Source organism: Camponotus floridanus, unplaced genomic scaffold (assembly GCF_003227725.1).
Source record: "Camponotus floridanus strain SB8 unplaced genomic scaffold, Cflo_v7.5 scaffold36, whole genome shotgun sequence".
Taxonomy (NCBI): Eukaryota; Metazoa; Arthropoda; class Insecta; order Hymenoptera; family Formicidae; genus Camponotus; species Camponotus floridanus.
The window spans coordinates 1501406-1523987 of record NW_020229503.1 but is presented as its reverse complement, the minus strand read 5'-3'; the positions used below and the strand labels follow the sequence as shown (position 1 = coordinate 1523987).

The 22582-nt window shown below is 29.0% G+C and overlaps 1 protein-coding gene and 1 long non-coding RNA gene across 4 annotated transcripts; one reads left to right on the top strand and one right to left on the bottom strand.

Moving 5' to 3' along the window:
- Positions 1 to 3143: 3143 nt before the first annotated feature.
- LOC105255872 lies at positions 3144 to 8891 on the top strand. 3 transcript variants are annotated; one of them, XR_003123142.1, is made up of 5 exons: positions 3144 to 3270; positions 3778 to 3947; positions 4854 to 4969; positions 5333 to 5560; positions 8200 to 8891. It is a non-coding gene; the product is annotated as an uncharacterized LOC105255872 (long non-coding RNA). The 3 variants fall into 3 exon arrangements; XR_889562.2 differs by having other exon boundaries at positions 3145 to 3270; positions 3778 to 3965; XR_889560.2 differs by having other exon boundaries at positions 3149 to 3270; positions 3778 to 3874.
- Positions 8892 to 10661: 1770 nt separating this feature from the next.
- On the bottom strand, positions 10662 to 17738 carry LOC105255873 (CAAX prenyl protease 1 homolog). Its single transcript, XM_011265399.3, has 6 exons — positions 17562 to 17738; positions 17043 to 17189; positions 16711 to 16914; positions 16100 to 16612; positions 11300 to 11443; positions 10662 to 11168 (listed from the first exon to the last, which is right to left on the bottom strand). Exons 1-6 carry the CDS (start codon positions 17661 to 17663, stop codon positions 10950 to 10952), a joined length of 1329 nt encoding a protein of 442 aa, XP_011263701.1. The 5' UTR covers positions 17664 to 17738; the 3' UTR covers positions 10662 to 10949.
- Positions 17739 to 22582: the final 4844 nt, after the last annotated feature.

The window sequence follows — 22582 nt, the reverse complement described above, 5'->3', positions numbered from 1 at the left end:
TTGACAAGGAATTATCATGTATATTGAGACAATGTAGTTACTAATATGGTTATATATCCAGGATTTTTAATATAATATGATATAAAGAAAGAGTATATGTATACAAAATATTTGCATATATTCTTAAAAATTCCTTATTCAAAGAGAAAAATGCGAATAATGTACAAGGTGTTTTGTAACGTCATGTACAAAATGAAGGTGTAATGTTTCTAGGGCGTTTTCTATTTAAAAAAATGACACTATAAAATAAACATATTCCTTCAATTTTTACATTACGTCATAAGATACTGTGTATATTAAAATGTTCAATTGTTAAATATGCTTTGAAAATTTTATGACTGCAAATCCTTGAATAATTCATTTCATTACACATACACATAAGTGTATTATATATAATATGGTTAAACTAATTAAAATTATATATTCTATTCAGCTTCATTTTTGTTCAATTTATTTATATGCGGAAAAAAACTCGTAAATTGCAGAATAAATAAACAAAATTCCATATTTTTTTCATCGTTTTTTAAATTATATCTCATGAGAAATCGCAAATGTTTTTATTTGTATAATTGGTGAATATTTTAATCCAATTAAAAAACTTAACTTATGACATTTTAGGAGAAAAAATTAAATTTGATAATTATTTACTTATAGGAACTATCTCTCGATTTCACTAATTCCCATATACGTTATCACGATCATCACTGTATGAAGGTTTTAATTGCGATCGTTGTTTATTATAAAGTTATAAACATAAAACGTCTAATGAATAATATGTAATTTCATGACACCGTATATACATTTCACCCTTGCTAAGAATGAATTTCGTTTGCAAAATACATACGTGGATGCCATCCCGTGGGGAATTCCATTTTTGAAAGGTATAACTTATTCAAATCTATTTAATTTAATTAAATTTTAATTGTAAATCAAAAATAGGTTTAAAAATACATATATTCTGTATAAAATTACATATTATTCATTAGACTTTTTGTTTATAACTTTTTAATAAACAACGACTACTGACTAAAACTTTCACAACATTGCTCAAAGTGTGATGACTTTGATAACATACGTGAGAATTATTAAAATCAGGAAATGGTCAGTAAAGACTAAGAGTAAATAATTCTAATCCTAAGAGTAAATAATTATCTTAAATTTTAATTAAATACATCAATTTGAATACAAAATAATAGCTTAAATTAAATTTAAATTTTCTAAAATAAACTAATTAATAATTCTTATAGTTTTTATTCAATAAAGAACAGAACGTTTATTCAAATCTTGTCATAAAAAATTTCCTGAAAATTCCTTGATTTTTTAAATATTTTCACAATTTCAAGACATTTAAAAAAATATTAAAAAGAATACTTTAAAGATTTTTCGGTGTTACATATAAAAGAAAGAAGGTCTTTAAATTAAATTAAATTTCAAATGCTAGAATTACAAATGTATTGACAAAACTAAATAATTTTGTAAAATAAACAATTTCTTATTTGCATAATATCTTCATTTTTTACTACTCAAAAAATACGATAAAAAATATGTACAACAGATTAAATATTTTGAGATATTTTACGATATTGAATATATAAATAGAGATTAGATATATATTTATAATATATTTTAAATACATAATTCACATACACATTATTTGACTTGCTTATAATATACGAATAAAATTATCAAAGAGAAAATTTTTAAAATGTTTAAAAAATTTCAATAAAATTCTATGAGAATTTTTTTATTTTTCCATGTATATATATAAGAAATTCTTGAGAAATTCTAGATTTTCCAAGAAATAGACACTTTAAGAGGAACAAGTTGATAATTCTACGAAATAATAGATTAAATAATTATAAAATCATTTTACTACATATAGAATTTTGATTTAATATACACACGTTAGAATTCTATATTAGCATTGCTATATAGATGCTCAAATATCTAAAAAGTATACAATAGTATACAATAAAAGTATACAATAATTTAACATAAATTTAACAAACAAAAGTATACAATAATTTAACATAAATTTATTAATGAATAAATAATTGAAGATATAAATTTTATAAATTTCTCCTCTTCTCCCAAACAGCACACAAATATCCGAAGGACATCCATAAGATGATCATTAAGGATATTGAGGATATCCACAGATGACCGTTTTACGTTCTTTGGACATTCAGTGGACGTCCGTGATATATCTGTTTATGAAATTGTTGGACATGCTTTAATCCCTAAATAATAATATAATTTATCTATTTCATATAAAATTTTACATAAAAATTTCATATAAAAATTTTATTTATAATTTATATTCGCATATTGTACTTTACATTTTAAATAAGTAATGAACGGATTATTTTCGTTTATTTGCCGGACATTTACTTGTTCGACTTATAAAATCAACTTAATATCTGAAGCATTGAGATGAGAAATTAAATTGAACAGTATATCTTTAATGTTATTTGTTACTCTTTGCAAACTTTATATAATTCTTCGCGTATACAGGGTGTCAGTGAATTTTTGGCCTTGACGAAGTAAGGAGGTAGATTGGCTCAAATTAAGAAGGAAGGACTTCTATTGTTTCGTGATTGTCGCAATAATTAACGAAAAATTAAATAAAGAAGATCGGCCAATCTGCGTGAATAGAAGCGCGCGGCGACGAGAGTCGTCCCACTGTAATCTGATACTATGGCTGGTATTCATAGGCCGGTATTCATAGTCCGATCTTATATTTAAGATCGTCTTAAGTCTGTTTGGAGGTTGACTTAAGACCTCATTCAACCAATCAAATAGCTGCGTAGCATTTCAAGCTCGAACTTAAAGGTGCGGCCTCATTGACGCTAAAAAGTAGCGTCAACCATTGGTTGAACAAAGAGGTAAGTATACTTACCTCTTTGTTCAACCAATGGTTGACGCTACTTTTTAGCGTCAATGAGGCCGCACCTTTAAAGGTGCAATTTCATTGACGCTAAAAAGTAGCGTCAACAATTGGTTGAACAAAGAAGCAACTACTTACTTCTTTGTTCAACCAATGGTTGACGCTACTTTTTAGCGTCAATGAAATTGCACCTTAAGACGATCTCAAATATAAGATCGGACTATGAATACCGGCCCTAGTCCGGACACGCACCAATCGATGGTTTTACCATGGCATCGAAAAATAGATCTGGCCATGTAGTTCCATCGGCTCTAAAATGGATTGCCACTGCGCGGCTTAGACCGTCACACAAAAAACGACGGCTCCTCTCAGTCTCCTCTCTGGTAATACATTCTTGTAGTATTACATTGCAGATAGAAAGAAGGTTATAGATTTTCTTGTGAATTATAATAATAATTATATATTATTTTAATAATATTTAAACCATGTTTAATAATTTTACTTCCTGCACATCCAAACTACGTACATAATCGCCATACGTGAAAAATTTCACGTAAAATTTGGATAAGCGAAAAATGAAAAGTGAAAAGTGAAAAATTTCACATGAGAGAGAAATTATATGATCGATTCCCTAACGTACAGTAGAAATTTTCAGTACTGGCAGTGAATATTGGAACACAGCCCATGATTATATAGGCTGCGTTGAGCAGGAAAAGCTGCTTTTCAACTATTATAAAATTCGTGAATCTGATTGGTGTATACTCTTAGATTCAACCAAAATTAAGAGCATACACCAATCAGACTCACGAATTTTACAGCGGTTGTAAAGCACCTTTTTCTGCTTGAACGTAGCCATAGTCAAAAGTTCAGTCTATGTCCGTATTTTCCAGGAAAAATGGCAGCATGATCATGGCCACGAAGATTATGGAAGTAAGAGACCATGAAGTAAGAGAGCATGGCTCTGTGTGGCCTCTCTGCCGGAATCAGGTAGGCCTTTAATAAACAGCAGAATTAATTAACATTTAGGCATTTTTTGGAGCATTTTAAGCAAGAAGAATAAGTAAGCAACAGAATATGGGTAATTATATATAATTGTATGAACATTATATTCAAACATTTTTTTTGTAATATAACCATGAAGCAAATAGCGTTTAAACTGCTTTATTTGGAAAAAAATATTATATATACATATATATATATTTTTTTTTTCTATACTTATCTATACGTATATTTATATTTAATTATAAAAATGGTATCATAATAAGCATCTATTACAGTATATTAAAATGTATATTTTTTTTCTATCATGATTTATATTTTTATACTTTTTTTAATGAATACTACATTATTGATAAATATAGATAAATTACTTGTATAATTACAAATTATTATTATAATTTAGATCAAAATAAAGCTAAATTCTATTGTATCAATATGTGTATGTATGTGTGTATACATATGTATGTATTATGTTTGAATCATTTTTAATGCCAATGCGTCTAACAAGATAAGATACCTAACTGTCACTCACGGATTCTAATGAAACTTTGTACACTTGTAAAACTATGCAAAATAATAGACACGTATTTTTTTTTATCTGTGGAGGAGCGATTTTAAGGACAGAAACAACCCCTTGTATACAGGGTGGTTCCATTTTTTTAAATGGAACCACCTACTTTTTGTTGCATATTTTTGTAGCTTATCTCGAGAGCTTTCCAAAACACTATAATAATGTTACTGTACGTCAAGTATTTTCCGAGTTATAAGACTTTAAAGTTACATTACAGTAAATGGGGCAGTTGTTTCTGCCCTCAAAATCGCTTCTCCGCAGATAAAAAAAATACATGTCTATTATTTTGCATAGTTTTACAAGTGTACAAAGTTTCATCAGAATCCGTGAGTGACAGTTGGGTACCTTTCCTTGTAAGTTTATATCAGTATATTTACCATTGTTGTATTTCCCAAGATCATTGACATAAGAGGCGAGCTATGGATAGAGAAAGCCTATTCGTAAAAAAAGTAAAATTTGAATTAGGATGTCTAGCTGCAAATACTAAACTTGGATCACAGCAGATTCATACTGTAAGTTTCAATTTAATTATATAATAAATAAATTGTAAAAATAAATAAATATCAATAATTGATTATAAATAATAATGAATATTATAATAAATAAAATTATAGTTTGCAGTTTGATTATATTATCAAGCGTTGTTTAAATTATTACAAATATTTCTAGAATAGTATTTTCTTTTATATTATCTATTAATTATAAAATACAAAAACTTATAAAAAAACTTACAAAATGATGACTTCCTTACCTATTCTGAATGCTATGATTGACTATAATCCTACAGCTCTCTGACTTAAATTTTAAATATAATATATATTTCTAATAGTTTAAACATAATTATAAATGTGCCTATTGTTTTATATGTGTATAAGATTCACGTGGAGGCAATAAGAAATATAGAGCTCTTAGATTGGACACAGAAAATTTTTCTTGGGATTCTAAATGCAGTGGCAGAAAAAACTCATATTAACGATATTACAATCAAACAATGAATGAATACGAACCAAAACTTTGATGAAAAATGCCATTGTTATCATTGATGCAACATCATTCCGAGTGATATTAAAGTACTTATGTCTTTCCATTGGATCGCCAAAGAGGTACAAAAATTGATAACTATTAAAAAAATTAATTATATATATATATATATATATATATAATTAATTTTTAATATATATATATATATATATATATATATATATATATATATATATATACACACACACACAGGGTGTTTCATTTTAATCTAGCCAGGCGAATATTTCCAACGCTGTTGAGTTTAGAGAAAAATGTTTCAGACAAAAGTTATATGGTTTCGAGGGGGACATAAAATGGTACCATTGGTTTGACCTTGAAATGTTATTTGAAGGTCACATGAAGGTCACCTTCAATTTCTTAAATGGAACCTACATTTTCTCATTACATATTCTTGTAGCTTATCTCAAGAACTTTCCAAAACACTATAATTAAGTACCTTTTCGTTAAATACTTCTTGAGTTATAAGGCTTGAAATCATTTCTTAATTTTACATAAACCGTAAAATATCTAGTAAAATATTCATTTTTCGATTATCTTACCTTAACACTCTTATGCACAAAATAATGAGAGGAATCAATTGGTGCAAAAAAAAACATACAGTTGTTTTTAAGAAAAAATATGGAATTGTTAATTGCAAATTACATATTTTTTTTTAGAAACAACTATGTGTTTTTTTACACCAATTGATTTTTCGCATTATTTTGTACATAAAAGTATTAAGATAAGATAATCGAAAAATGAATATTTTACAAGATATTTTATGGTTTATGTAAAATTAAGAAATGATTTTAAGCCTTATAACTCAAGAAGTATTTAACGAAAAGGTATTTAATTAGTGTTTTGGAAAGCTCTCGAGATAAGCTACAAGAATATATAATGAGAAAATGTAGTTCCATTTAAGAAATTGAAGGTGACCTTCATGTGATCTTCAAATAACTCTTTAAAGTCAAACCAATGGTACCATCTTGTGTCCCCCTCCGAACCCTACAATTTTTGTCTGAAACATTTTTCTCTAAACTTAACAGCGTTGGAAATATTCGCCTGGCTAGATTAAAATGAAACACCCTGTATACATACATATTCAGTATATATATACAGGGTGAGGCATCTAAAACAGGCCACCTGAATAACTCCGTTGGTAAGCCGAATACAAAAAAATTGTTCAGACAAAAGTTGTATGGTTTCAAGGGGGACATATGATGGTGTCATTAGTTTAATCTTGAAGAGCCACCCGAAGGTCACGTGAAGGTCAGCTCCAACTTTTTAAATGGGACACCTTATATGCTTTTGCACATTCTTGTAGCTCATCTCAAGAGCTTTCCAAAACACTACAATTATGTTAGTTTTCATTAAATACTTTCCAAGTTATGAGGCTTGAAATCATTTTTTAATTTTACATAAACCGTAAAATATCTTGTAAAATATTCATTTTTCGATTATTTTACCTTAATACTTTTATGTACAAAATAATGAGAAGAATCAATTGGTGTAAAGAAAACACATAATTGCTTCGAACAAAAAAATGTAATTTGCAATTAACAATTACATTTTTTTGTTCGAAGCAATTATGTGTTTTCTTTACACCAATTGATTCTTCTCATTATTTTGTACATAAAAGTATTAAGGTAAAATAATCGAAAAATGAATATTTTACAAGATATTTTACGGTTTATGTAAAATTAAAAAATGATTTCAAGCCTCATAACTTGGAAAGTATTTAATGAAAACTAACATAATTGTAGTGTTTTGGAAAGCTCTTGAGATGAGCTACAAGAATGTGCAAAAGCATATAAGGTGTCCCATTTAAAAAGTTGGAGCTGACCTTCACGTGACCTTCGGGTGGCTCTTCAAGATTAAACTAATGACACCATCATATGTCCCCCTTGAAACCATACAACTTTTGTCTGAACAATTTTTTTGTATTCGGCTTACCAACGGAGTTATTCAGGTGGCCTGTTTTAGATGCCTCACCCTGTATATTCAGGGTAGACCATTTTAATCAATACACGTGAATATCTCAGAAACATTAAATCTAAAAATGCATTAAATCTAAAAATGTTGCAGACGAAAGTTGTATGGCTTGAAGGGAGACAGAAGATGGTGCCATTAATTTGATTTTGAAGAGTCACTTGAAGGTCACGTGAAGGTCATCTCTAACTTTTTAAATGGAACTGCCTATTTTTTTATTGAATATTCTTGTAGCTCATCTCGAGAGCTCTCCAAAACACTATAATTAAGTTAGTTTTCATTAAGTACTTTCTGAGATATGAGGCTTGAAATCATTTCTTAATTTTACATAAGCCGTTTCAAGGTCAAACCAATGACACCATCTTATGGCTCCTTTCAAGCCATATAACTTTTGTTTTAAACCTTTTTTTTTTACTCTAAGTAATATCATAATAATAAGATATTTGACTGTCAAAAATAAAATGAGACACCCTGTATAATCCAAGAATAAAGGGAAAATTCCCTAAATTACAGAGCAATTGGGACGGTCCTTTCTTGATAATGAGAGTTAAATGACGTAGTTTATTGCATTCAAAGATCTCCGAAACACAAGAAGAAAATTGTGCACGCGGATGAGTTAGCTTCTTTTTCCGAAAGATGTTAAAGCTTGTTAAGGAATAGTCCGCAATGCGGTAGTTTAAGGAATTGAGTTTAAATTGCATTGTTTACTGTGCAAAATTATCTTATTCTTTAGAGAAGTTTGCGGAAGCTGACTGAACTTAAACATTTACGGAGCCAGTGAATCGCTGAGCCGAAAGACTGCCTCGCCCATGATTTTTGAGCCATGGTTTTCCCGTTTGGGCCAGAAAGCGAATGCCGAGGCAGGGACTTGGGAAGTCCTTTTAAGACGATGGGTTTACGGTGGATATCCCCCCCTTTTGTCTGAAAAAAGGCACGCAACGGGAAGATGAGGACAAAAGGATAGACTTGCGCCGAGCACGAAGAAGCTGACTAAAGGGATGGAAGGCTGTCCTGGAGTCGATTCTTGAGGGTCTGGCCAACTCACTGGAAGGAATCGATTGGGAGTCTGCCCAGTGGATTGGGGCCTGGTCGGAGCGATGCTCGTAACTTACAGCAACAGCTCAGGGAGAGCAGGATATTAGGGGTCCCTGAAAGTCCACGGAAAGTCACGAAACCCCTTGCTGATTCGGGACGACAATCTTGAAGAGGAGGGCAGTGTTACGCGCCCGAGCTGTTACGGCCCTGCCGTTATCCGGATTCCGTAGCCAAGAAGAATGTTTATAAACAACGATAGTCAGCTGAGTTGGAAGATAGTTGTCAAGCTATACGGACGCATTTTATGTACGAGCCATTATTAATCCGTTGTGTTATTATTCTGAGTTATTATTTGTGTTCTGTGTTGCTTATTAAAGTTCTCTAAAAGTATCTTGTTATTGACTTACAACCTCTGATGATCCGCTAGTGCGCGACTTCGATATATCTCGAAGTCTTCGCCTTGGGCGTAACAATATTCAAACATATTGAATAAAATATTCAAACGCGAAATTACATAAAGTAACAAATAAACTGGAAATGGACAAATGAAAAACGAAATAGTAATCGCAATTTGATTAAATATTCTTATCTTTAAAAAAACTGACAAAAAAAATAATTGAGAGAAAGAGAGAAATGGGGACTTCTAATCGCTATTTATCGTGTTATTTTATGTCTTAATTTGTGTGGAAGTAAATATTTGCAAGTAATAATAGATTATTAAGCCTTTAACTACGGATATGCATTCCTATTTGTCGTCTATTGACGACAGCCGTAGTTAAAGGGTTAAAATAGTAATATTTTTGTTGTGTAAAGTCAAATGAAATTTGGAAGCTGTTATTTATAAGATAAACAATCCCCAGAAAGAAATAAAATTCGTCAGTTTTCTTAAAGATAAGAATCAAATTCCGATTACTATTTCGTTTTTCATTCGTTCATTTCCAGTTTATTTGTTATTTTATGTAATTTCACGTTTGAATATTTTATTCTTAAGCGTTTCGTTATAATCTTCCTAGACGGTAATAATATTATTAAATATTGTGTAAAAACTGTAATAATAATTTAACACTTCAAAGAATCAAATATTGTGCAATAAAATTGACTGTCTGGGGAAACGGGAGAACATTTGTCTTGTGACGCGTTGCGCCGTCCCTGCCCTATAAACACACAATATTCCTAGGATATTGTATAAATATTAACTGTTAATAATATTTATACAATATTTTAGGAATATTGTCTTATAGGGTGATTGTATCAGTCTCGTGAATAGCCAACTATTTTCTATTATAATTCAAAAATTAAGGTTTGAACAAAATTTTTCAACAGGAAAAATAGTCTTAAAATTCGTTCAAGAATATCATATTTCAAAGACATCAGATTATTTTGAATCACCCTGTATATATGTATATATATATATATATATATATATATATATATATATATTATATTATATTAAAAAAAATTATGTTTACTAACAAGAGTAAAAACGTGAATTGCTTATAAGTGATATTTTTACAAATTATATATATACTATATTGTAAAATATAAGATGTAAAGTGGAATATCAATTTAGGAATTTACATTTTATTACATATACGAAAGTATATTTTTATACATACTAGTATTTAAAATTTATATGATGTGATAAACATAGAGAGATAATAAACATAGAGAAATTTATATGATAAATAAACATAGAGATAATAGATATGATAATCATAAGGACCCTTGCATAATGCTAAGCAACAGGCAATAAGAACAGAAATAGTCTATTTTTTGCTCCTATTGACGAATATTTTCTATTCCGTGTATTTATTAGTGAATAGTTTCTATTCCCTATTCCTATTGCCTGTTGCCTAGCATTGTGCAAGAGTCGTCACAGTGCAGCAATGCGCAAGTTTCTAGTAGTAAATAAAATACAAAGATTACTTTGTGTGTTCTTGAAAAAAATAAAGTATATACGAAATATTCTAATTGAATAAATCTCTACAAATAGAAGAAAATGCCTTATAAATATTAATATTGCGATCATTATTCACAAGAAATATATAAATAGTATTGGAAAGATGTTTATACATATAAATATCAAATGCAATACTATAGGAAAAGTCTATAAAAAGTAAGTAGTCTATAAAAATATTAAATAATATCAAAAAATTCAATTAGAAATTTATTCTCTAATTCGATTAAGTTTTATTAAGTTAAGGGAGGATATAAAATTAAAAATAGAATATTAAATGATCATATTAATATTGTAAGACTAAACAGGAAGCATTATTGTTTTGTGACTATGTTTATGTTCACTTAAGATAGCAAAATAAAATTTAAAAAAATGCATAAAATGTAAATAATTTAAATAATAATTAATACCCGTATCGGTAAGCTATGGACTTTATCTTTTACGTCTGCAAACCATTTATGATAACCGTGTGAATTGAAAAACTTCAAATCTCACTTTTTTTTATCTATCGCTTCTAAACGCTCGATGATAGGCGGGTGCGAATGATGCCAACTGGAATACAATTTATCGAACAATGGATATCCCAAATTGTCCTTTTGTAGTTTTAACAGAGCTGCTTTCAAAGCTTCGCCGTGACCTAATCTTGTAGCAAATTCATCTGCTTGAAATTCAAATCTTCTGCCAATCACCACGCTAACGAAATTGAATATCTAGAAATTTCAAAATGATTTGAATAAATAATATTTTATTTAATATTAATTTTATTTAATATTTCATTTAATATTTTATAAATTTGTTTCATGCACAATAAGAATTCTGATAAAAAAATTTGAATACTTACTGTATTCAACGGTATTAAAATATACATTGTTACTATAATTAGACCAATAAAGATGGGCTGAGAGTTCACAAAACCGAAAGCGTTATACATTGGTGTATATCGTAAGAGTTTTGCAAACATAACAAAATTGGCTACAAACATTATCTGAAAGAAGAAACAAGATATATACTAACATACACGTGCGCACGCACGCACAGGATGAGTCTGATAAAAAGTTTACTACTTTTTTTCTCAAAGATATCTTCTTTTTATTATTATAAAAAAAAGAGAATTATAGCTGGTAATATGAAAATCAAGGATATTCTACATTCCTTAAGATCACCATATAGTATATGCCTCTATTTATCTTATAATTTTGATAATGAGTAATCTTCTCTTGTCTCTAACTATCTTGGAAAAAAATATAATGAACTTTTTATCAGATTCATTCTGTATATATTACAGACGGGCAAATCTACTCTCTCCCGCTCATTCCCATCAGCGAGACTAGAGTCTCGATACTTATATTATCGGGAACGCTGTTATTGAGAACATAAGATTGAACAAGATTCAGAATTTTGATGCTTTGTTAGATGGAGTGGAAGTAAATAAGACTCGAGATTCAGTAACCGAAATCGAAACAATCTAGCGTTTAGCGCAACAATAAATTCATGACTTAAATTGCATTTTATGTGCTATTCATTTATTTTAATTATTTTGATTTAAAATGTGAAAATTATTAATAAATTAAAAATTAAAAATTAAAAAATAATTTTTTTAATAATGATAAATTTTATAATATAAAAGATAAAATAGAAAAATTTAATATAATTCAATAATGTGGTAAAATAAGTTTAGAAGTGATTCTTCTGAAAAATATATTAAAGTAACAGGAAACATGTACAAATTATCTAATGAAATTGATTAAAATAGTTAAAATACGTTTTATATTTTCTTCTACTAGCAGTGCTAAATTATATTCTCTTACTAGCAAATCCAAAAAAGAAATTCTAGCAAAGCAAAGGGATTTTTTATCGACTTTAATCTTGATTGCATAAATCGTAAATAATACTTATAATTTAAATAATATTTATAATTACATTTATAATTTACTTACAATTATAATAAATTTTCCTAACTTCATATATATATATATATATATATATATATATAATTTTATTTATTTATTTATAATTATATTATTAATTTATTTATTTAATAATTACTAATAATTTAATAAGGTAGCTACACTGTTTACGTATTCGTTTACGTTACATATATTTCGGAGATATATATATATATATATATATATATATATATATATTTTTTTTTTTTTTTTTTTCGGTTCTATTTGAAGCGTATTTTACTATTTATTAAATTAAATTAATTTTAATTATTTAATAATTTTTATCAATACAATTTATTTATAATTTTTTTTGGTTATTTATTTATTAAAAAGTTTTATTTATTTTATTGATTCTTTTCTCTTTTTCTTATCGATTCTTTCTTTTTATTTTCAGTTGATACATGCGCGATTCTTTTCTTTTATTAATAATTTTTAGATTCTTTGTGCAAAGTTGCTTAAATAAATGAGTTACAAATGAAAAAGAATTTTATTCACGATTTTATTCGCACATCTCATATTGCATATGGTCTCGACTTCGAGAATAGTCGGAAATCGCTAATTAAAAATTTCGATTTTTCTTCAGTCTCGACACTACTGAAAGATCTCAGTTCCCGTTACAGCAGGCAATCTTTATCTCATTTCCAGTCTATTTATTTGTACATTCGATCGAAACACGTAACAAAGACTGTCGAGACTAAAACGGGAATAGAATATTTGTCCGTCTCTAGTATATACAGGGTGGACCAATAACTCTGTCCACCTGGAATATCTCCGTTATTTTTAGAGATACAAAAATTTTGTACGTATAAAAGTTGTACGGTACCAAGAGGGCCGTAATATGCTACTAATAATTTTTTTGTAGGTGGAGGCGTTTCAGAGATTTCAAGATCATCTCCATTTTTTTAAATGGAACCCCCCATTTTTTATTACCTATTTTTATAGCTTATCTCGAGAGCTTTCCAAAACACATAATAAAGTATTTCTTCATTGAGTACTTTTCGAGTTATGAGGCTTGAAATAATTTCTTAATTTTACATAAACCATAAAATATCTAGCAAAATATTCATTTTTTTATTATCTTAACCTTAATACTTTTATATACAAAATAATGAGAGAAATCAATTGGTCTAAAGAAAAAATAGTTTTAAAAAAATAGTTTTAAAAAAAATTGTTTTTAAAAAAAATAGTTTTTAAAATAGTTTAAAAAAAAAAATATGTAATTTGCAATTAACAATTTCATATTTTTTCTTAAAAACAACTGTATGTTTTCTTTACATCAATTGATTCCTCTCATTATTTTGTACATAAAAGCATTAAGGTAAGATAATCGAAAAATGAATACTTTACTAAATATTTTATGGTTTATATTAATAAAATTAAGAAATGATTTCAACCCTCATAACTCAAAAAGTACTCAATGAAGAAATACTTTATTATAGTGTTTTGGAAAGCTCTCGAGATAAGTTATAAGAATAGGTAATAAAAAATGGGGGGTTCCATTTAAAAAAATGGAGATGAACTTGAAATTTCTGAAGCGCCTACACTTACAAAAAAATTATTAATAACATATTACGGCCCTCTTGGTACCGTACAACTTTTATAAGTACAAAATTTTTGTATCTCTAAAAATAACGGGGATATTCCAGGTGGACAGAGTTATTGGTCCACCGTGTATATGCATGTATAATTATGTATTTAAAAAATAATTACTTAATTTAACAAAAATATTTTGTATATCTAACACATTCTTGTTTATTAAATACAAAATATTAAATATTAAAAATTATATAAAATTAAATATATCTAATTTTTTATTTAATAAATGGTGAAATAAATAAAAATTTTTAATATTTTCAAAATAAATAATAAGACTATTTAAAGTTATTGCATTATATTTATCAGCATGACTCTAATAATATAGTAAAACGAAGGTCATCTATTGGGTAGATGTATATAGATGTCTATTGATATTTGTTGACATTTGTGATATCCAATTTTAATAAAAATGTATCGGAGTTAATTAGTTATTTACACATGAAACAATTTAATTTGACATAGTTAATTGATCATAAAATCATAAATAGTAGATCATAAATAAAAGATTTTTTCCAAATCTATTATTTTCAAATATCAAATTTAAAAATCATAGTAACTATATAATAATTACGCTACTGCATAATTAATATAATACTATATAATTAATGAAACAGACATAATATTTGACATAATAACTATTTTCAATATAGATATGTGTTATTCTAATCCTTATGTACTTGGTGTGCAAAGAGTAGAACATTACAAATTTTTATCCCGCAAATAAAGCATTTTTAAGAAAATTTATTCAGGTAAGAATTATCTGATTTCTCTAGTGGGAAATATTATGGCGTCTATGTCATTCGAAGATTAACTTTTTTTTTATGGAAACCTACGGCTTTTTATCAGTTTTCTGTCATATTTTATATTAAAAAACAAGTAACGTTTCTAAAATATTTTTTTACCCACCTTCAATTTTTGCGAGAATTTGACAAAATATTTTTACATTTAAAAAATTTTAAAAATATCGATAATCAGCAGCTTTTGAAAAAAAGTACAAAAGATGAAAAATATTTATTTTGAGCTAATAAAGTTAATAAGTAGCTTTTATTTGAACTTTTCTGTTGTATTTCTCTTTAGATATGTAAAGAGTAAAGAGTATAATCAAACCTGCAAAGGTATTTACTGCATGCTTGAAATAATAATTGCAAATTATGACAAATAATTTCTTTAAAAAAATTTATTTTCAAAAATTATGTTGAATGAATGAAATTAATAACTTGAACGTTTTATATTTCAACTCAAACATATGATTTATTAAAAAAACAAACTCTTGAAATTTTAAACATAAATAATATTACTTAAATATTAATTTAAATGATCAACAATCAATTAAATTTTCAAAACAATGTCCTTTAATTTTAGTACACTTTAGAATTCTTTCATGAAAACATCTTCAATTAGTTAATATTTATGATTAGTTAATATTTATGATTTGTGTACAGACTCGATGTATTCTATCTATTAAATTTTTAGGTGTTATGAGACACAGTTGATATATTCTTTTATAAAGCCTCAGACAAAATCTAATGATGTCAAGTTTGATAAATGTGCTAACTAATTCACAAGCTTATCTCTACCTACCCATTTTCAAGGAAAACATTTAAAATTATTGCTGATTATTGATATTTTTTTGAATCCCATAAGATATTTTGTCAAATTTTCACAAAAATTGAAAGTAGATAAAAAAATATTTCAGACAAAAGTTACTTATTTTTCAACATAGAATATATTGCTATAAAAAACATAGGTTCCCATTTAAAAAACAAAGTTGATCTTGAAACTTTCCACCAAATAAAAAAATAAATTGCCATAATATTTCCTCCTTGAAAGATAATTCTTGTCTGAGCAATTTTTCTCAAAAATATGAGATATTTTCGAAATAAAAATTTCTATTGGTTTATTTTGGACACCTGGTTTAATAAAAGGTGTAAAAACTATTTGTTATAAATGAACAATTTGTTATAATAGATATTTTGGATTGAGAGAGAGAGAGAGAGAGAGATATACCATATAACAATTATTAGGCTACTAAGTAACACCAAAATAAAAAGATAAAATATAAGATATAAATAGACTTAAAAATATTTTACATTATTTACCTGGCTAAGAAGAAATCCTTTCAAAGTATGATTATGTCTCCAATGACCCAATTCATGTGCAAGGACTGCTAATATTTCGTTTGTTTCACAGCCACAATCTTTATCAGCATCATCGTCTTTCTTACAATAACCTTTAATAAGAGTGTCAAAAAGAACAATCCTTTTATGTTTGTGAAAACCGTACAGATAAGCGTTACTATGTGATGATCTTTTAGAACCCTCCACTATAAATAACTTGTATAAGGGAAATTTTAAAGAAGCTGCCAATTCTTCAATCTTTTGTTTCAATTCGCTATCGGGTAATGGCGAATACTTATCAAACAATGGGGCTATTATTTCTGGATACAAGACCATCATAAATAATGAGACCACCACTGATAATATCCACAAATACCAGAAGAAATAATCACCACCATTTTTCACAATCCAAATCATGCCACAGAGAAGAGGCAATGCAATAATTTGAGATACAACAAATTTTTTAATCTCATCTTTAATAAAAAATGCAGTTGTCTAAAAACATTTAATTAAGGAAATTAACAGAATTTTATTTAATTTCGTATCATTTTTTATCTAATAAGAGATGGAAAATGTTACTTAAAGAGTTTTACCTGTTTATTGAAACCATGCTTCTCTTCCAAAATAAAAGTATCATATATCACTAATGGCAGATTAATTATGTGAGAAATAACATTTATAATAAACATACATATTGCGCTTAGCAGTATATCATTTTCTTCATTAATGCCAAAGTATTTAGCTATTTTGATACTCCATTGCCAACTATAATAATAGCCATAAGCCACTAATATTATCTATAAAACCAATAAATTATATAATACTGAGGATTAATGCAATATAATGCTGACCACAAAATAAAATTATAAAAATTTTCTTTGCTAGTCAAAAGTACACAATATCAAAAATTGTTTATAATTCTCACCGTATTAAAAATCTTAGAATATATGTCTTGTATAATACCAAAGCTATTTCTGTCTAATGCATATGCACGAGCCTTTTCGTACACATCTTTAGTCATTAATCCTTCAACAGATTTTGGTAAATCAACCAATTCTTGCATTAATCTCCTCTGTAATATTTAAAAGAAATTAACTTTAATTATATCACTTATATAAACTTCTAAATGTACAATCTCTTGATCTTTTATATAATAATTGTATATATTGAAAGCATTAATATTGAAGACACAAAAAAATATATATTATTAATTCTTATTAAATATTTAATTATAATACGACTTTGACTTATATTATTTGACATATGCATGTACAATTATTCAATTGTAAAAATATAATAAATACATATAAATATTGAACACAAAAAAAATTAATTCTTAGTATATGCGAGTTGTATGTAGTATTTTATGCAAATACATATTCTACTAAAATAATAAAATTTAGAAAAATTATAAAAGGTTAGAATAGAAGCCAATATAAATTACCTGACGTAAATTTAAATAATAATTCCAAAAGTACAGTAGCCATATCGTCAACAAAATCAATTCAAGAATATACTTCTCCATAAAATTCACAGGTATCTCCATTTTAATATATGTATTAATAAAATATCTTCAGACTGTTACATCGAAATCATCAAGTGTTCACAAGTAAGTTTGTTCTTTATTACTATACTGAGGGTGCTGTCACATGACTGTCACAACGGAATTTCGGAAAACGGAATCTCAGAAAAGTACTAGAGTGGTGATCAACCAATCAGAATTATCTAGTAAAGTTTGAATGTCGGTTCATCTGGATCAGAATTTTCCATTTCTTTAAGATTATTGCTTGCACCTTGTAACATTCTTTGTCTCACGGTAAATATAGGACGAACCCAGATTCTTCTCTGAATATTTTATTCTTCTCTCCTCTTCATTCTTCTATATAATAAATATAATTTTAACAGTTTCGAATTACTTCAGCTATTAATAATTGTGGACTTTGTCGCCACTTAATAATTTCCTTTACCAAAAAGTATCTTTATTTTTTTCGATTTCATGATATATCTACAAAATAAATTAGTATAAAAATTAAATACCCAGACAGCACAGGACATTCAGGGTGTTTACGACAATTAATCGGATCTTTGATCAGACTGAACAGTGGTACTCAGTGATAGATAACTTTCTAAATTTCCCTAGACTAATCCGGATCAATGATGTATCTCTGAAGTAATCGAATTAGATTAACAACTTATTCTTATTTTATAGAAAACATCTTATTCCAGTAAAATACATTTGTTTATTAATATATATTTGATAAATAAAGATATATTAATTAAAAGAATAATAAAGTATCTTCTATAATTTCTTATGATGTTTTTCACAATTTTTTCGACCGTAATTTCTTTCGATGACTGTTAATCTAATTTGATTACTTCAGAGACACATCATTGATTCGGATTAGTCTAGGGAAATTTAGGAAGTCTATCGCTGAGTACCACTGCTCAGTCCGATCAGAGATCCGATTAATTGTCGTAAACACCCTCGGTTTATGTCCATTTTACATCCACATGTCCATGGACATGAAATGACTACCCAGTGAGCAATAAGTTATCAAAAAGAGTTCTTAAAGCACTCAGATTCAAGAGTTAGACATCCGACAACTCTATCTAGATGATAACATTGAGTATAATTATATAACATTGAGATATAATTTGACCACGTTCGAAATGGCCACGGATAAATTTAACCACGTTCGTAATGGCCACTCGTTCGTAATGGCCACGTTCGAAACGGCCACGTTCGTAATGGCCACTCGTTCGAAACGGCCACATTAGAAATGGCCACGGATAAATTTCATCACGTTCGAAATGGCCGTAATTAAACATTGACAGCACCTACACAATCAAGAAGTACACTTAATCGACACTTCTTCGCTGTGGCCACACACACACTAGGGATTAGGGACTAGGAAGATGTTTTTCAATTATAATCAGTGATGTCGATTCTTTAATTTAAATATTTAAATCGATTATATTTCATCAATTTTTTTGTCGGTCCATTAATCGATTTTCGATTTTTATGAGGCAAAATCGAAATAATTATACCTATCTTTCCTACACCATGAGGTTGCTTCCGGCGCACCCTACAATAGCCAATCAGAGATTATTTTTTTTGCGTCACTGAATGCGTTTAGGACACACAACAGTCGATTTACTAGATTATATTACTAGATTTTATTATATGGCGATATAATATAGATTAATCTAGTAACGTTTCTTAACTGTTGTGTGTTCTGAACGCATCCAGTGACCAGTGATCCAAAAAAGATAATTTCTGAGGTTAATATTACATTTGTCGTGCGACAATCTTTTTAGCGCATTGATTGGCTACAAAATAGAGATTTCAGAAATTTTCTATACTGTAGCCAATCAATCCGCTTAAAAAGTTTGTTCTACGACAAATGTAATATCGGCTGATTGGCAGTTGTAAGCCGTGTCGGATGCCGCGTCGTTATGAAAGGAAAGGATATATTTCGATTTTGTTACATAAAAATTTAGGACGCACGCAATATTTTAGAATCAACAAACAAAATTTATTTCTTGTATGAGGGAAAGTACATTTCTTTAATTGTATATATATATATATATATATATATATATATATATACATATTTCGTATTTATGTAGGCAAACATATCTCCGGGTTTTATGTTTGCCTACATAAATACGAAATATGTATATATGTATACAATTAAAGAAATATACTTTTCCCCCGCGCGCGGGGGGGTTCAAAGGGCTAATGCTATTCTAACCTCAAATTGTTTTTCGATTTAGAACATTTCTTTATTATTTTCTGTCATAATAAATAATTTTCTGTTATAACAACCCAGTAAGCAAAATGTTAACAGTCTGCGTAAAGAAAACACATAATTGCTTCGAACAAAAAAATGTAATTTGCAATTAACAATTACATTTTTTTGTTCGAAGCAATTATGTGTTTTCTTTACACCAATTGATTCTTCTCATTATTTTGTACATAAAAGTATTAAGGTAAAATAATCGAAAAATGAATATTTTACAAGATATTTTACGGTTTATGTAAAATTAAAAAATGATTTCAAGCCTCATAACTTGGAAAGTATTTAATGAAAACTAACATAATTGTAGTGTTTTGGAAAGCTCTTGAGATGAGCTACAAGAATATGCAAAAGCATATAAGGTGTCCCATTTAAAAGTTGGAGCTGACCTTCATGTGACCTTCGGGTGGCTCTTCAAGATTAAACTAATGACACCATCATATGTCCCCCTTGAAACTATACAACTTTTGTCTGAACAATTTTTTTATATTCGGCTTACCAACGGAGTTATTCAGGTGGCCTGTTTTAGATGCCTCACCCTGTATATATATATATATATATATATATATATATATATATATACACAGGGTGTCCGTCAATTTTCGACCTTAACGAAATAAAGAAGTAGATTGGCTCAAATTAAAAAGGAATGACCTGTATTGTTTTGGGATTGTCGCAATAATTAACGAAATATTAAATAAAGAAAATCGGCCAATCTACGTGAGTAGAAGCACGCGGCGACGAGAGTCCCACTGTAATCCGATACTACGAGCGCGGCGAAGCGGTGGGCGGGTCGCTCTCCGAGACATGATGGTGGTTTGCGATATATCGCAATACCGCGCCGAAAAATGACCCGTCCTCCCTTTTCGTGGCAAGAAAATGATGCGCTATCATTTCCACACCACTTTGCGGTAGATAGCATGGTGCGCTTTTTTTATAGTGGTTTCCCCCATAGGCCTATTCCACTCTCAATTTGAAAATTATTCAAAATGCCATTACTATACGCTGAATATATCGTAAATGTAAAAAATTAATGGTGACAGTACCTTTACAAAAATTGATCCGTGGTTTAAAATCCCTCGATAAAATGTATTGCACACGTTGATAATGATACGATGATAAAATGCTTCAAGAATCCTTTCTTCATCTCGTACGAAGGCGCACTGCTGGACCGGTTATCCCGATATTATGCACGACACCCAGTTTCACATAATTATTGCACAACACGTAAAATTGTACGGCCACTTGGTTTTCGTGCACGCCCGAGAAATGATTCCATGTAAATTGCCATCGCACGATAAGTATTTTCTCCCGTTAGTCCGTATGCCACAATCATATTCGTATATTCCTGCAGACTTCATTTTCTCTGTTAATTTACTACGCAAACACAAGATTTTTATTAAAACGTCTTAGCTCTCGCACGCTGTTACCAGACTGCGTACGCCAGCAGCACGCAACTACAGCTGACAGCTGAGCGGACATGTGAATGTAAGCGTACGTGTGAGACCACGTTCGACACCTGCGCACTATGATTACTTACGTGCGGCCGCAATTTACATGGAATCATTTCTCGGGCGTGCACGAAAACCAAGTGGCCGTACAATTTTACGTGTTGTGCAATAGTTATGTGAAACTGGGTGTCGTGCATAATATCGGGATAACCAGTCCAGCAGTGCGCCTTCGTGTACGAGATGAAGAAAGGATTCTTGAAGCATTTTATCATCGTATCATTATCAACGTGTGCAATACATTTTATCGAGGGATTTTCAACCACGGATCAATTTTTGTAAAGGTACTGTCACCATTAATTTTTTACATTTACGATATATTTAGCGTATAATAATGGCATTTTGAATAATTTTCAAATTGAGAGTGGAATAGGCCTATTGGGGAAACCACTATAAAAAAAGCGCACCATGATATCTACCGCAAGGTGATGTGGAAATGCTAGCGCATCATTTTCTCGCCACTAAAAGGACGGGTCATTTTTCGGCGCGATATTGCGATATATCGCAAACCACTATCATGTCTCGAAGAGCGACCCGCCCACCGCTTCGCCGCGCTCGTAGTATCGGATTACAGTGGGACGACTCTCGTCGCCGCGCACTTCTACTCACGCAGATTGGCCGATCTTCTTTATTTAATATTTCGTTAATTATTGCGACAATCCCAAAACAATACAGGTCATTCCTTCTTAATTTGAGCCAATCTACTTCTTTATTTCGTTAAGGTCGAAAATTGACGGACACACTGTATATATACAGGGTGTCAATTAAGTCCCGGGACGGCTGAATATTTTCTCATGTAAGGTATTTTTGAAAAAGGTCAAGGTCATTTCTGAAGTAATTTTCAATGAGGAATTCAACGGTGACCTTCAATTTGACCTTGAGCTTGACCTTCAAGGTTATTTGAAGGTCAAAGTGTTTTTTTTAAATAGGAACCCCTATTTTTGATTGTATATTCTTATAGCTGACCTCGAGAGCTTTCCAAAACACTATAATAAAATATTTTTCCCTCAAGCATTTATCGAGTTATGATGCTTCAAATCATTTCTTAATTTTACATAAACCGTAAAATATCTTGTAAAATATTCACTTTTCGATTATTTTACCTTAATACTTTTATGTACAAAATAATGAGAGGAATCAATTGGCGTAAAGAAAAC